We start from the raw sequence: 17,634 nt of genomic DNA, 5'->3' as shown, positions 1-17,634 counted from the left end.
ATTACCTCGTTATTTCATCTGACTCCATAAATGAAAAAGGTTTTAATGATATCTGAGCATCATTAAAAGTGAGCGAATGTTTGATTATTCTTTTTAACTCTTTAATTATATTTAACCCGTTCAGATTAGGAAACTATGTTGCTCAGAGGTCCTTATGTCTTCTGTTTAACGCGGGTCTCATGTTCACAAGCTCATCAGTTTTAGTCACTGAACAGAGGTAATTGCTATATCCTACCTGAGATCGGTCACATTCACGCTTACACAATCAAAGATACTTTGGTATAGCCCCCATGGAATTGCATACACTTGAATTTAACTTAAAAGTTTACTTCAGTAGAGGTATGGCCACTATTACAGATATAAGCTGACCAACATTACTTCTCTTATAATAGCTTTGGATTGGCAATGCCGTGGTTTCCCACGTACACTTATCTAAAGTAACATTAAATTAAAACAGAGGTAAGACACACCCAAATTTAGATTGGTCAAGCAGCATTTGCTGTTCTAAACAGAAATTAACTTCTTGTCTTTGCAAACCAAGTACACTTGAATTGATGCCAAATATTAGTCGTCACTAATCTGATGCAAAACTTGCGGGAACATACGAATCCGTTTAATCTAGTCAGTCAGAATAAAATCAAATGTAACAATTTATTATGTCAGGTAAATGTATCATGCCAATTTCATAATCAGTTCAAAGATAATAATTACAAAACATCAAATTCTCTGGGATGAAGAGAAAAGATGCAAACCTGACATTAGAAAATACATGATGCTGAGAGTCTCGGCCACTATCTTCTAATTTGAGCTACAAATCGCCACGAGCCTTCTTCAGCATCTCCCTAAATACTCAGACCAAGGCAGAAACCTCTTTTCAAATGTAAACAAGAGTTCACATTGGGAATTTGCATTAATCACGGTCCCAGACTTACTGGGGACAGAGGTTGATTTACATGGAAACATTTGCTAACAATGGGAATTTGCATTGAGTTTACACCTTTGAGAGCAGTATGCCATTTGCCTGGAAGACACACCCTCCTCTGTGTGCGAGTTATCTCTAAACTCTTAAATACCTTATTACCTTTTGGTTTACCTCTTTGGGAATGAGACCTTTACCAGTTGGACTGAGACATTTCAAATGATACCAAAACATGTGTAATACTGTATGATAATTATTCACATTAAACCATATAGATTCTTGGGTGAATTTTGGTGATCTCAGCATGAGAGAGAAGGAATGGGGGAAGAGGGAAAGAGATGTAGATTAGGATGATTCTGAGGTGAGACTTGCATCTCGAATGGTGCACAAGAGTGAGTTCAAATGTTAATTTCCTTTGTTCTCTCAGTTTTTCCAGTCTTACAATATGTTATAAAGTCTGACTTCCATTTTTGACCCTGACCAGCAAATCAATTTAGTTGTCAATTTAAAATAAAATAAATATATATATAAATATATTGTAAATATAAATTAGATTTGTCTTAATCTTCTTCTAAACACATTTTCTTATATTGCTAAATGATAGAATATTTTATGAGACATCTAGAGATCTAAGCATTAGTCCACAAAGTCTTGAGGACCATTCAAAGTGTGCAATATTGGAGAGGCTAGAGAGGAGGTTTTCAGAGATTAGAGCTTGAGGTGGAGATTTTGGAAATACATCCTTTCCTTCTGACTCTCCCTTCAGTCTCAGCTTTCATCAAGAAACCAAAGTCTCAGACTGCTGAGATTGGGGCAACAGTCATATTTGAAGCCGAGACTGAGAAGCCTGATGCAAAAGTGAGATGGCAGCGAGACTCCAAGGACATCTCATCCAGTGACAAATATACCATCTCAGCGGAGGGCATTAAGCACTCTCTCACAATAAACAATGCAGTCCACGAGGATGCAGTGGGATATGCTGTTATTGCTGGGGTGTCAAAAGTCAAATTTGAATTAAAGATAAAAGAATCAGAAGGTGGGTGATTTTTGGATGGTGACTCATGTCTTTCCTGTATTTACCTCACTTTTACCCCACCTTTGGTTCGTTTGTAAAGCAGTCACAGAGCACCATAACCATTCTCCTTTCTGATTCACTTTTTCCCTGGCATTGCAACCAGATGTTTTTTAAAGCACATTTTCTGAGCATGTAATCACTTTGTAAGGATTTCTCAGACTGCTGTGGATTCTGGGAAACTCACCAGACCTCTTAGTTATAGCTGTTCCTCACTTCAAACTCTTAGGTCTGGTTTCACCGACAGGGTTTAGATTAAGCTAGGATTAGTCCTTAGTTCAATTACAACATTTAAGTAGCTTTTTTAAACGTGCCTTAGAAGAAAAACATTACTTATGCATCTTGAGACAAAACAATGGCACTGATATATTTTAAGATTTGTCAGAGCAAGTTACTTTCAGCTAAGACAAGTCAAACATGCATTTTAGTCTGGGACTATAAGCCTTGTCTGTGAAACCAGGGATTAAACTGCAGTGTCCGTTCATAGAGCTTGTGATCCAGTAAGGCATTATAAAGATAAGTGTGGGTTCAATTAAATACTGGACGAATAGCCTAATAAAGTCAGTGTCTAGAGGGGCAAAGTAAAGTTTAGTTGTCTTTTAGTGCATTTTTTCCTGCTAAATTCATTCTCAGAAAAAAGAATCAGAAATTCAACAGAATTATCCTCGTACAAATAGAACTCTGTTGAAGAGGTTCAATATAACAAGTATTAGTGCTATTTTTTTCATTGCCAAAGCACACTAGAGTATAAATGGCCAATGTTTCATGTGCTTCATCTGGACATATTGCAACTTTAAGTCTCTACCGTTGTTACATACATCAGTGGTTATACATCAGGTATTTAGAGCCATTTATCCAGCCACAGACGAAGATGAAAGCAAGTGCTAATTTATGTGGCCAGAAGAATCCTGAAGAGAGTGATATCAAAGCTAAAAAGGAGATGCAAAAGCATGTTCATTAATAGACAGAGAGTGTGTTTTAAGGGTAATGTATCTGAAATGTTTTTATGTTTAAAAAGCTATACTCAAGAGCCATGTGAGCTAAAACAAATGAGCATCTTGCTTTGCAGTGAAGGAACCACAAAAAGCCATATCCCCAGATCCTGCAGCTGCGGATCCTAAGCCTGAAGAACCTAAAGAGGCTCCACCAGCACCTTCTGAAAGCTCAGATCCAGACACCAGTGGACCAGTGTCAGATGGTGTAGTAGTACCTGAAGGTGAAAAACACACACAGACATTTTTAATTATGCTTTGTCATCTAATTACACATTTCAAATGATTTAAATTGACTGAATAACAAACTCTATTTTTCTGTTTGTTTTTAAGCTCTGCCTGAGAGTCATCATCCTGACACAAGGCAGGACCTTACAGGTCTCTTCACAGAGAAGCCCCAAAGTGGGGAGGTGAATGTAGGTAAGTGACACTGCCTCTAGTCAAAAAGAAACTGATAATGCATATGAAATGAAAACATTCTTCCAATCTGTTCCTCCCATGTAGGTGAGAACATTACCATTGTTGCTCGGGTGTGTGGTGAATCTCTGCTGAAGAAGCCCACGGTAAAATGGTTCAAAGGAAAGTGGATGGATCTGGCCAGCAAGTCAGGAAAGCACCTGCAACTCAAAGAGCACTATGACCGCAACAATAAGGTCTGTGTTCAAATAGTTACGTAATACACAATACATTTAGAATAGTTTGAAAGTCAAAAATAAGTAAAATTAACCCAAAACGTTTTTGTTTTTTTCTATTCAGGTGTACACATTCGAGATGCATATCATTGCAGCTAAAGCCAACTTTGCTGGAGCCTATCGATGTGAGGTGTCGTCTAGAGACAAGTTTGACAGCTGTAATTTTGACTTAGTAGTACATGGTAAGACCCAAACTTTTATTTTGGGCCTCAGGGCCTGACAAAAAACGGTTTGAATAAGAAGAACCATTTGCATACTTGATAAACAACAACAAGGAATAAATAAGTGTTAATGATTATAATTGTGCTAAATTAATTTCTAATGTGTGCTTTTCACTGTGTGCATTCTACTCCAGAGGCTCGTTCAACAGAAGGGTTTGATATTCGCTCTGCATTTAGACGCACGTGAGTATTTATGTCATTTATTATTTTTCTTTATTTATTAAAGTATAAATTAAAGTATTGATTTCAACAATTCTTCCTTAAAATGAAAAAAGGTCATGCTGGCCAATAGTATCATGCCATTTCAGCAACATACTTTAATGCTAACCTGTTTTTAATTTTTTTATTGCTTGCTTGCTTGGTTTGAGGTTTGATGAAATAATTTTGTGTGCCTAGATCCTAGCACTTCTTTTCGTGGTTGGTTTGTACATTAAGATAGCATATGAGTCCATATTTGGGAATTAAAATTTTGCATTTATACTGCATTAACGCTTTTTGGAACTGCTGATTACCCAGGAGCACCAGTGCAGGTGGTAAGAAGAAGATGGGAGAACCTGGCAGGTAGCTAAGTATAGGGGTTTGCTGCAGCAGCAGGGGATATATTCACAACACTGTCATTGTCTTTACTCAACCAAACCCTCTGATTTGTCATCAAAGAGTTCATTGAGTCCTTCAGTGTCCATCCGTGTCCCTCTGTCAGACATCTGTTACAGCTTGCCCTTTTCTTTCTGTCCTTTTCAATCTTCCCTTTGTCTGCCAACATCTAAGGAGAGTGATATTAGTCATCGCTGACGCTTTATGACTCACTCTCCAAGGATCTTTGCAAACTCTCATCATGACTCTCATTTCCTGTTCCCTCCTTCTGACCATTTTCTCTGTTTTTGTGAGAAGGGCAATTTCCCCAACACTCATTACTTGTGTATCAGAGGCAGACGGCCTTAAAGTGAATATGATTTCCCTGTCCACTGATCTTTTCAAGTGCAGACACTGATTAAGAGTGAGCAAATTAGAGGATCACACTAATAACGTTGCCACCAGTTTAATCAGAAACCGCACTATGTTCGTGACTGTTTTGTAATACTTTAATTCTGATTATTTGAAATATAATAACAGAAATCTCTCCATGCACCTCAACTTATTAACTGTGGCTGATACCTTGTCAAAATCAGTGGAATCAGCTGCCCAAACTTTGAGTGATTTGTCTCTTTTGTTGCTCCTCTTCATTCCATGGCGATTTGCTATGTTGTCAAACCATAAGAGAAGTTCCTCACTTGTTGCCTTATAATAACTAAACAGCCTCTGGGGTCTTTGATATGTACAATTATCCTAGAAGGAGTCTGCCATGAATTTCTTCTGTGCATCAGCATTTCTGTGTTTTTACCCTCATCTTTGACATCGTCCAACAAAGTGCCTTTAAAGTGCCCCTATTATGCTTTTTTTGGGGATATTACCTTTTCATGTAGTCTGTTATATAGCTGCAAAAGGTCTACAAAGTTTCGGTTTAAGGTCAGAGTGTACAATAAATGGAGTCATTGTCTCCCAAAAGAAAGAGCCCATTATGAACTGCCTGAAATGAGTCGTCAGTGATTCCATTCTTACTTCCTGCACAAACGCAAGTTTCATAATGCCAGCCTATGGTCGTCAGTGGCTGCCCGCAAACAATGTCTAATTTGACCCAACCTCAAGCACTGTAGTTGTAGCTGAGACCTGGAATAGTTTGTTTTGTGTTGTCGACATGTTGAGAAGACGTTGCTTTCTGCGCTGCCACTTTGCAGGCATTTCCAAAGGCTCGAATTGATCTCAGGCTCGAACTGATACTCGGCTCGAATTGATATGGTAAATCCAACGCTATTGTTACTGTCAGCCCGGTCTCACCCCAAAACGTCACATACTGACGGGTCTTGACCATACGGCAACATACAACGAAAAGGGTACCCCTATAACGTCAATATGAGACGAAGACATAAGCGCACCAGCAGCGCCTCCTAGCGGTACCCTAACACATACCTAAACCTACCCATAACCCGAATCGTCACACATGGACGTTAAAGGGGTACCCTTTTCGTCGTATGTTGCCGTTTGGTCAAGACCCGTCAGTATGTGACGTTTTGGGGTGAGAATGTGTTGTTACTGTTCGAATCACTGTTGTATCAAAGACTGAGGAAGACTCTGGAGCTGAAATTCAGATATGGCAACGGGCATTTTGTTTCTGAAATGCACAGTGAGCAGGAGAACAATCACAATAGACTGGGCCATCTGACCAATCAGAGCAGGCTCTCGGAAAAGACGTGATTTAGAAAGACCGAATCCTTTATCAAACCGTTTCAGACACTTAGCATGTGAACCTATAATAGGATACCTACAAAACTTGATGAGGGACCTTTAAAATAGCATAATAGGGGCACTTTAAAAACAGCGAAGTGCAAATCTGTTCCAGTTTCCATTGCCTCAGAAAATTATTTGCATGTGTTGTTTGTGCATCTGTCCTAAATCAGCATCTACACATCTGTCCCAAATGTGCTCTGTATACACTACTGTTCACTACTGTTTGGGGGTCAGTAAGATATTTTGTTAGAAAGAAATTAACTTTTATTCAGCAAGGATGCCTTAATTTGATCAAAAGTGACAATAAAGACACTTTTGATCAAAAACATTAAAAAAAATAATGCTTCAAATAAATGCTGTTCTTTTGCTTCTGTAAATTCAGTTTGGCCTCATAGGAATAATTTACATTATAAAATAGAAAACAGTTAATTAAATTGTAATAATATTTCATAATATTACAGTTTTTTACTGTAATTTCTCAAAGTGACTTCTTTCAAAAATATTTTAAAAAATATTACCGAACCATTCCATATTTTAAGCATAATAATATAGCTTGAACATGACATATGCATCAACATACTTGATATTCTGTTATTTTAAATAATCATTAATTACATTTCAGTTTTTTAAATGACTGCATTTTAACATTATAGAAGCTGTTAAAAGATTTCCCCTATTTTGAAAATGTGCTTACCTTATAATGAGGTTAGAATGTAACAGTTTTGTATGCTCATGTTTTGTGGCTCTCGATTCCTTCCTCTCCTACAGTAGCATAGATGCAGGTGATGACTCGGGCGAACTGGACTTCAGTGCTTTACTGAAAAAGAGGTGAGTCTTGGGGCATCTAAAACATTCATTCAGGTACATTCATTGTCCACACATGTCCAAAACTTTCACAATGAATGCAGTGGGGGTCCAGAAGTCTGAGACCACTTGTGAATAAATGCAATAATTTTGTGCATTTTTTATCAAATGACTATTATTAACAATTTAAGTTGTTAGAATAATTAGAACATAGTTAAAAATGTAACTGTTTCCTTTATTCCTAGTTCCCGCTTCTGGTTAGTTTCCATGGTTACTCATTAAGTTCATTGATTTAGTCACACCTGTCATTTTTTACCCCTGATTAGTTTGTGTATATTTAGCTCTTAGTTTGTGCTTTAGTTTTTCCGTTATTATCATTGTAGATGTGGTTGTTCTGTTCCAGTTCTTTTGAGATTTGCCTAGATGCCTTAGTATTTTATTTTGATTAAGGTGCCATTTATACAACACTGTTTTCAACAAAAAACTGAAAACTTTTTGTGTTTTGGCCATTCATTTACATGAGAACAGTGTTTTGGGGGGCAGAAAATGCTTTCTTGTGAAAACGGGTTTCAAAGTGAAAGGTTTTTGAAAACGATATTGTTATTGTCTCTGTGTAAACTACAAAAACATGTACATGCATATTACGTGTTTAGTTTATAGGTGCGTAGCTTTTCTTTACAAAGTGCACATCGCCAACTACTGACCTGGCATGCATAATACAGCGTTTTTAAAGGTTTTCGCGGATCCGTGTGAACAGGGATCGTTTTGACAACATTGCCGTCTGTACATTGTTATTATTAAAAACTGTTACGCATAGATCCTGCTCCTTTTTCACGATTTTTGTTGCAACCAATGTTACAACTGTTTGTTTCCAAGTCTAAAATTGATTTTAAATCCAAGATTTTCAAAGGGTTGTCTGACGTTTTAACTCCACTGTATGTTTAGAGCTACATATGGTGTGAATGATTTAAATTAAATACAGGTACCTTACTGTATAAATTGTGATTGAATATATTGACGTTTAAGCTTTATTTATTCCAATTTCCCTATATAATCTTTAGGCTCATCTATGTATAATTGTTTTTTGTTTTTCTCCTCTGTGGCTCTGCCACTCCCATATTCAGAGAGTAAGTGAGTCACACTGAACTGACTGCTTGTGCATGAAGGAATGTTGAGTGTTGTGTGTGTGTGATACCTTGATTATTCTCTCTCCTAATCAGCCACTGATTGCCAACTTTAGTCCTTCAATGTTTTTCCACTCCGTAGACTGCACACCCACTTGGAAATAGATAGACAGAGTCACGTTTTACTTATTTTTAGCAAAGTCCTTTATCATAGTCATTTACTCCTAATTAATCACATTAATAAAACTAGAACTCTCACGATTCCCACGTCATTCTACATCCCACGCCATTTATCCCACATTCACTGACTCTGCCACGGCATAGCAAAATGCTTATGTCAGTAAACACTACGTTTATGCAAAAAAAAAAAAAAAAAATATATATATATATATATATATATTTTATAGGTTTAATAGACACAAGAGACACAGGAAGATATTCTATAAAAAAAAAATAGAAACTTTTCTGTTGCTACAATGTAGATTATGCATGTTTTTTTGTTTTGTTTTTTTGTTTAATGCATGTATAAAAATGAATTGTAAAATTGTCTTGATGGTCTAGCAGTTTGTTGCTATGTGATCTAAAAGGTTAATAATGTGAAATTAATCAGCTGTGGTTTGTCTTTGCTTGACGCTTGGGTTCTGCCTCTACATAAGTACAGCAGTTTCTTAAAAACTGGCCTACGGTAAGATTTTAAAAAAAATACAGAATAAAAATCTATTAATAACATTGATTTCATTTATTAATATTTATTTGCTGTTGTAAATTGCATTTCTATACTTTAAAAAAGAATTTGAATGAATAATGTTACAAACACTATTTTTGAGTATTAAATGTTTAGTTCACCTGGAAATTCTGTCATCATTTACTCACCCTCATGTCATTCCAAACCAATATGACTTTTTTTATTCTGCAAAACAACACATTTTGAAAAATGTATCAACTGTTTTTAACTTTCAATGAAAGTCATTGGGGTACATTGCAGTTTTGGACTTTTATTGTATGGACTTAAAAAGAAAAAGAAAAAAAAGAAACAGAGACATTTTTCAAAATATAATCTTTTGCAGCATTACGCAAAAGAAAGTCAAAGAGGTTTGGCACAACATGAGGGTGAGCAAATAATGACAAAATTATAGTTTATCCCTTTAATAAACTCAAAAGAGCAATATTAAATCATTGTGAAGACACAAGATGTTCAGGCTTGATTTACCTTTCCTGATCAACATCCATCTTCTGTTGTGGGTTTGCAGAGCTGTTCATGTGACCACAGAGCCTGACATAGACGTATGGGATATCCTCCAGAAGGCTCCACCGACAGAGTATGAAAAGATCGCCTTCCAGTATGGAATCACTGACTTGCGAGGGATGCTTAAGAGACTCAAAAAAATGAAAAAAAAAGAAGAGAAGAAAAGTGCAGGTTTGTAGCCCTTTGTTAATCTTAAAGACCACAAAAATTTGACTATTAGCGATAGCTCAAGTTGGAAGGATGATGGAGAAATATACTGCATGGATTAGTACATGAAAGACTATGCTTTGCAGTTTTATAGCTTGAAATGGATCTGTTCAATAAAAAACATCAAAGGTTTATTTGTTACATGCACATTTGATGCATTAGAAGTGAAGTGTTTTTCTTCCTTACAAACTTGTATCAATATACAAGAGCACAAAGCCAAAAAAAGACAGCAAACAAACAAACAATGTTACACTAAATAAGTATTTTTTTCTGATAGTGCGACTGAGCTTTTCATTATTTTATTCACAGCTTTTCTAAGGAAGCTGGACCCAGCCTACCAAGTTGAAAAGGGACACAAGATCAAAATGCAAATTGAAGTGGCCAATCCAGATGCAGAAGTAAAATGGTTTAAAAATGGACAAGAGATACACCCAACTGGAAGGTATCTATTTAGGTCCTTTCACTTTAATTAAAAGGGGAAAAACACATTCTGAATTATAATTATTATGCATTGTCTTAAAGTAGTAAAGTGCATGGAAAGGGCTTGATCACAAATAACTGTCTATTTCTTTGACTTTTGAAAACGCTGTGTGCTTGCTGATGGATGGACTGTTCTTCCTGCTCTCCGCTGTCAACCCTAGCAAGTGAGTGGCACTCAACAGTATGCCTATGACAGTACACAGCCTACACTTGATAAGCAACCTCGGGGCTCGTCTGTGGGGTTAGATGTCTCAAACAGCCTGTTGACTATGAATATGCAGGGACAGTTTTCCAAGAATGCACAGCAGCACTAGTCTGTAGACTCAGATGTCAGCTGTGGCAATGGGTGGAGACTGTCAGATGTTTAAGGACAGACTGAAATAACAATGGAAAAACAAACTAAACGATCCTCATTGGCTTATAATAGCTTTCAGTGACCTTAGTTAAGTGAAACCTCTTGTAAAAATACATCTTGTGAATTGAAGAATTTTAAAGCAAGTCTTGTCATATGTTTAACAATTGTATATTATTTGTTTGCCACAAAATTTCTGACATGATAATGTCTTCATTGATAAAAAAAAATAATAATAAAAAAAACTTTTATAAAAGTGTTTTGTTAATTTGTGATGTATGTTTGGAAGAGCCTCTCCAACAGTGATGCTTTGTCCCCATCTAGAGAACAAAACTGGAAATGCTACTGAACAATTTCTTCTTTTTCGCAGGTACATCTTTGAGAGTGTAGGCAACAAACGTTTCCTCACCATCAACAACTGTTCTCTGGCAGATGATGCTGCTTATATGTGCGTAGTTGGAGATGAGAAGACCGTCACTGAGCTCTTTGTTAAAGGTAATTAACTTCCACAGACAAAGATTTTTGAGAAAAGACATTTTGTAAATATTTTATAAATATAGATATATATTTTTTTTTTATCTCTCTCTCTCTGTGCCTTGTAGAGCCTCCTGTTCTGATCGTACGTAACCTAGAGGATCAGATGGTCATGAAAGGAGAAAGAGTCGAGTTTGAGTGTGAAGTGTCTGAAGAGGGGGCTCAGGTGAAATGGTAGGTCTATCAACATGCGCTCACTTCCTATTCCTTTTCGTTATTAATAACACATTTACATGACAGATTAAAAAAGGCCTTTCTGGTTAGATGTGCATCTGTAGTAAACATGAATGATCAAACAAAAAGTTGATATCAAACAATGTCAGAGAAGAGGTTAGCACAAGCTGTCCTTGATTCCTGGCATTCTTCAGATGTCCAGTAGATGGCATATGTGTCTGTTTCAGCGTGGCTGGCTGGTTGGGTGAGTCACACTGACTGACAGATGGTGGTGCATGAGTGAGTGCTGGTTCTGCCATACCTGTAGCCAAGGCTCTATATCACCCTGGGCTGTAAATGATCAGTGCCTGGAAAAGGTCATAGCAGCCTTTTAGCACCTCACAAGTGTCCTAGAATGGAATGAGAAAGTCACCGGTGGTTAATGGCACCTCTCTTGAATAGTGGATGACTTACTAGAACCAACATGATTAGGGAAAGGCAGAAGTAGATACTATTCCTGGTACTGAGACTCCGCAGTGTATGACTACAAGTAAAATGGGGGTAGTAATGTGTTATGTTGTGTCTTTAGTCTAAACGCATGTACAAGATGGAGAATTGCATGGCTTGGGGGATCGGCACATAAGCTTATGTGTGTATGAGAAAAGATTAGCAACTACGATAATATAATATAATATACTTAATATAAATCGTTAGTCTTTTACTATGTCAGCCATTTGATTTATCATATTTGCCCACTACTACCCTGAAGTAATGCTCATAAATCAAGATTTACTTTTCAGAGGTTGTTATTATTGAGTATACACCTTGGCAATAACTCTTTTAGCCATTTCTATACACCTTCAAAAAATTTCAGATGCAAACCTTCTTGGAATTTCCCTTACAATTGTATTTAAACATCTTTTCTGTCATTGATTTCTTTCTAACTGGCTCGTTGTCAAGATAATAGTGGTTTGAGATGTATGAAATGCCTAAGCACTAGAGAAGCATGCCTTTTGTTTCACAAAAGTCATTTCAGGGACTTAGTTACTTCTGTAGTACTTCCAAGGATTTTAAACTTAATTTCAGTAAAGTTTTAGAGATTTTAAAGTCAGCTTGAAATGCATATATTTAGTAAATGCATGCTACAGAACTTATTGTGAACCATTCATGACAAAATATCATAACATGATCTTCTGGTCAAAACGACAGGCTTCTCCAATTATTTAGTCCCCTTAAACCCTGCCCCTTCTTACAATCTACTGCAAGCTCGCATTTTTTAGTGCAATGCTCACATCTCAAAATCTAATCAAGTACCGATGGACAGAACCATTTCACTGTCAAAATACAGACAAAAAGATCTGTTGCTACTTTTGTTTCATAATTATTTTAAGATTATAATTCAAATGAACCCTAACACAAATCTCTATAGAGTTTAAATATATAAATGAATATGTAAATGATTTTGAATAGTGAATTTGCAATTCAATGAGATGCTGACTGAAGTTTTAATGAATATTAATAAATAGCAAACCTCTGACCTGTACAGGGAGAAAGATGGTGTGGAACTCACCCGAGATGAGTCATTCAAGTACCGCTTCAAGAAAGATGGATGTAAGCATGTCCTTATCATTAATGAGGTGACTAAGGAGGACTGTGGACACTACCGGGTGAAAACCAATGGAGGACAATCATTAGCAGAGCTCATGGTTCAGGGTAAATACCTGACTTTGGATAACGTTTCAAGGCCTTCGATATTTTTTGCAGATGTCTGTCCCCACAAATGTTTCCAGATTTGTAATGTAACTTGTGTTTGATACTGGAATGGATAAAAAATTTACACACACACACATCTATTGCATATGGCAGTCATTAAGGTTTCTAATATGTAGGATGTGTAATTATAGTCCTAAGTCTGCATGCCATGATTTAAGTTCAAGACATCTAAGAGTTCTTCATTCTTCACTCCTCCCTTAAACCTAACCCCCTCATGGCCATGTCATTCAAACTCCACTTCTTAACAGTTCACAAAACATGGCCACCGACACTTCTGTACAAGGTTACCACTCACAGTGCCCACATGCCAGCTATTGTTAGACCACCTGACCCATATATTTTAACAGGGCAGATGACTCTTTCCCTCCCTCACTCTCTCTTTCTGTCATTGTCACACACCACTCCATCCATCTCTTTTAATAGCATCTTAGAAAGTTGACCTTTCTCTCCCATTTCTTTTTATTGTTTGTTTCTGTCTCTTTCACACTCTCTCTTCTCCCTCCTTCATTCTGTCTCTGAGTCTTCTAGCATGTATTGCACTTTACAAGCAAACTGATACCCAGGTGTGTCAGCTACCAGGTTGTCTGGGCTTTTGAAGTGCAAGAGGTGCCAAAAAAAAAAAAAAAAAAAAAAAAAACGGCTGCCAAGCAATACTGTAACTCTACCAGGCTACAGTGGGATTGTTACCTTTTTTTTTTACCCCACCTCTCTTTATTATAATCTTAAAGGCATAGTTCACCCAAAAATAACAAAACATCCCATGAAAACATGAATTTTTCATATTATACATCTAACACCTGAATTTCCACATTACATTTGATAATACATACTGTATGCTAGAATAGCATTTTTGGTGTAATGCGGTAGTGATGACATAATTCTCTCTTTGACCTCTGAACTTTAGAGAAACAGCTAGAGGTCTATCAAAGCATTGCTGACCTTACCGTGAAGGCCAAAGACCAGGCTGTGTTCAAATGTGAGGTTTCTGATGAGAATGTGAAAGGCATCTGGTACAAAAATGGAGTGGAGGTGAAACCTGATGCCAGAACTCATATCACACACATTGGCAGGTAAGTGCATGTGTGTGTTACTTTAATGGTGAGTTTGAAACGTAAATGTAATGTCTATGCACTCATTTATTAGGACTAGTTTTAGTCAGTATAAATGTTTAGTATTTACCATTTCATCACACACCCACAATCTGATTTATGACAGCATTTAGTTGTGTTACTGGTTCTGGTTGAGCACGTTACTCAAAAAAACTATAACTAACAACAGCTCTACTGAAAAAAATACTAAGATTAATCTAAACTGAATGGTAGCCAACCTACAAAAACACTGCATACTGACAAAAACAAAACAACTCTAAATGTATAAAACAGTGTATGACAGTGTATGACTGTATGCAGTCACTCTTACTAGTCACTTTGGTGGGTTTAAAAAAAATAAAAATTATATATATATATATATATTAGGGCTGGGAATCGATGAATTTTTTTTAAACTAATTAATTGCACAATTTGCTGTAATTAATTGCAATTCCCCCAAGCTTGTAATCATCAATATTTAAACTTAGAATCACTTAATTAAATTAAACAACACAGGAAAAAAAGGAACAGAAAATAGCCCTATATTAAAATAATATTAAACATCAATATCAATATATTATTCTTTTTCAATAATCAATCAACATATCAATTAAACAGATTCTTTTTATTTATTTTTTATTTATTTTTATTATCCAAATAAAATATAGTCCTACAAAGCTATTATTACCAGAGCAGAGCATGTGATCAGAGCAGGTCATTTTATCATTGTTGCCCAGCATGACTATACCAGCTCAGTAGGGCTATTGCAAACAGAAGTCTACTACTGAGAAATTTCACGTTATTTGAGCGGACTTTGCTTTTCCAGTGCGTGATCGGTACATGATTCGAGCGTTTGGGCCGTTAATGACAGAGCAGAACATTGAGCAGAGAGCGCAGCGCTCCGACACACACACACACACACACACACACACACACACAACGGAAAGCGCGGCGCAAACGCGGAGCGGAAAAGACCCGCTCATGAAAGCTGCGTGAGAATGAAACCTGATCGCCGAACACGGAGGGGCGGGATGGCGTATTTTCGGCCTTTTCAATAGCAGCCGCAACAGGAAATCATACAGTCGGCATCTAGTCATAGTTGGGGGCGTGGCGAGGGTGGAGTCGGCGTGGGGGAAAACACTGCGAACATCGTGTGTATTTGAATGACAAAAATGTGGTATTGCGAGTCATTGACGCCTGCCGACCGGCAACGGTACATTGTAAAATTAACTGCAATAGGTTATGATAGCCCTTATTTAATTAAAAACTGGGTCAATGACCCGACCAAATGGCCTGAGGTGTCGTTTCAAGACATATTTTGTGATCTGGTTGAATCTCCAAGACATCGCGGCAGCTGTAGCGGTAACATTAGCCTATAACTCAATCAACTTTCGTATGCATACTATAACTCCATAAAACCTTGTCACTTACCAATTGTACGTATGCTTCACTCCAAACTATTAATCCTTTTGTAAAACAGTGATCAGTAGTACGAAGTTGCCGAGGGACTTTGCTGACAGTTATCCCTAAAGTCCTCTAGTAGGCTAACTCACAGACTGCAGTCTACTCCATAGGTTCACGGCTCGCGTCATGAGCCTTCAGCTGATAACGCTAATGTGAATGAGAGATCCCTTATGAAAAACAACTATAGGAATCTTCTTGTAGTATTTTGGGACAAAATATTATAGTAATCCTATAGGAATACTATAGTATTTTGGGACATACTATATAGAGGTATTACAGAACATCACATAAGTATTATACACTACTATAGAAATCTTATAGGATTACTATAGTTCTTTTTCGTAAGGGATGTAGACAAAACTAGCCCACCACTGCCTAATACACCCACTACTATATCACACAGGGATCTACTCACACAGTAATCTCAAAAAAGAAAGCTCAAAAGCCATTTTGTCCTCATTTCCGGTTCTGTGTGTTTATTAGGAAGGATGTAGAACATCAATTCATAATTTGTTTGTTTATTGGCGGTACAGAAAACGACACAGCAACTCTTCGGCATGATTGCCCCGTGTATTTCAATGAGCGCCAAGGCAATGTTTTCCCCCACGGGCTAAATTCACATCACGTGACGGGGCGTTCCCGGGGGCGTTCCCAGACCAACCGTCTGTATCTATTGAAAGTGCTGCGTTAATTGCGTTTTTTTTTTTTTTTTTTTTACGCGTTAAACATCTCAAATTAATCGCAAAGATTAACGCGTTAATTCCCCCAGCCCTAATATATATATATATATTTTTTTTACAAGTGTAGTCTTTTAAAAAGGCATCTGAAATAATAAACTAAGTGCAATGTAGTGTTGTCAAAAATATAGATTTTTCGATATATATATATATATATATATATATATATAGAGAGAGAGAGAGAGAGAGAGAGAGAGAGAGAGAGAGAGAGAGAGAGAGAGAGAGAGAGAGAGAGAGAGAGAGAGAGAGACTGAATTATCTGAAACACTTCCAAAGGGCGGTAAACTTAGTTTAACTTTAGACATTCGGTTTAATAGCCATTAAATTCTCTGTGCATTTCATGTTTTCAGCCCAAACCAATTCAGATATAGGCCTACATAAGCAAATGTCCTTTGCATAGCAGAAGGCTTAATTTAAAGAAATACAATGTAAATTAATTAGATCTATAAATAAATCAATGAAACAAATTTAACTATAGTATGGCATTATGGTATCAAACTAATAGTAAAACGTTCAGAAAGATTTCCCTTTTATAGCACAAGGCTCTGAAAATGTGTGCAATACTGTAAATCCATTAAACTACAACACCGTTTGATCTAAAGGTATCAAACCAACTGTAAATTACTCAGAATATTATTTTATTTCAATATTGAACCCATTTAAGTCCGTTACAATACAACACCGTTTGACCTAAAGGTATCAAACCAACTGTAAATTACGCAGAATATTATTTTAAACAATATTGAACCCATCTAACTCCATTAAACTATAACACCGTTTGACCTAAAGGTATTAAACCAACTGTAAGAATTTTTATTTATTTTTTAAGTTATTCCCTAGAATGAGACGGTCTAGTCTCATGGCACAAATACTATTAAAACTTAGTTTTGGAAAAATACCTTTGTATTTACTGGCTTTCTATTAATACAATACAGTGAATGACAGCCATCTGTGGTCTCCCAGTGGCTTACATTATTGGCTGTTTAGTGCTGATTAATTTACACCAAAACAAAGATAACGTATGCCATCATCTCCAAAAACAGTATTTTTGTCTTACATTTCACAATGAACTCAGACAAGCTCAGTGCCGACTCTTTTTTGTGAACTGGGATGTGGAATACACTTGATGCATCCTTCAAAATGAGCTGAATGAAGGACGCGAAACAAAGGCAGCCTTTCAAGGATCCTTCAAACTGAGATGGCCTTCAGCTGCGCTTGATGACATGGCAGCCGAGATATGCAGCCTTCCGTTTGAGAAGCAGCCAGAGATTCACATTTACTGAATCAAAACCGACAAACAAAACAGAAACTACACAAAGCTGTCATTGTCAGAGAAAAGTTAGCATTGTAATGATTGCCAAAGCTAGGGCAATTTTTAATCAACAGGATTTCAAAAAAAAAAATTACAGCCTCTCTTCACTGTTGCACAACACTGCTGAGATGTTTATATT

General features: G+C 36.8%; 1 protein-coding gene across 1 annotated transcript in view; it reads left to right on the top strand.

Annotated features, from left to right (window-relative positions):
* mybpc3 (myosin binding protein C3) overlaps positions 1-17,634 on the top strand; it is a 41,761-nt gene that overhangs the window by 3,930 nt on the left and 20,197 nt on the right. The window contains exons 2-15 of the mRNA XM_082162616.1: positions 1,686-1,955; positions 3,061-3,207; positions 3,317-3,403; positions 3,488-3,636; positions 3,740-3,857; positions 4,031-4,079; positions 6,990-7,049; positions 8,811-8,834; positions 9,400-9,566; positions 9,912-10,044; positions 10,805-10,929; positions 11,037-11,142; positions 12,668-12,834; positions 13,799-13,964. Of these exons, the coding sequence (XP_082018742.1) occupies positions 1,686-1,955; positions 3,061-3,207; positions 3,317-3,403; positions 3,488-3,636; positions 3,740-3,857; positions 4,031-4,079; positions 6,990-7,049; positions 8,811-8,834; positions 9,400-9,566; positions 9,912-10,044; positions 10,805-10,929; positions 11,037-11,142; positions 12,668-12,834; positions 13,799-13,964 (1,768 nt within the window). The remainder of the gene's footprint in view (positions 1-1,685; positions 1,956-3,060; positions 3,208-3,316; positions 3,404-3,487; positions 3,637-3,739; positions 3,858-4,030; positions 4,080-6,989; positions 7,050-8,810; positions 8,835-9,399; positions 9,567-9,911; positions 10,045-10,804; positions 10,930-11,036; positions 11,143-12,667; positions 12,835-13,798; positions 13,965-17,634) is intronic.

The sequence above is a fragment of the Leuciscus leuciscus genome (genome assembly GCF_965113295.1).
Source record: "Leuciscus leuciscus genome assembly, chromosome: 2".
Taxonomy (NCBI): domain Eukaryota; kingdom Metazoa; phylum Chordata; class Actinopteri; order Cypriniformes; family Leuciscidae; genus Leuciscus; species Leuciscus leuciscus.
Note: the sequence above shows the minus strand (reverse complement) of the source record. Positions and strands in the feature narration are given on the sequence as shown.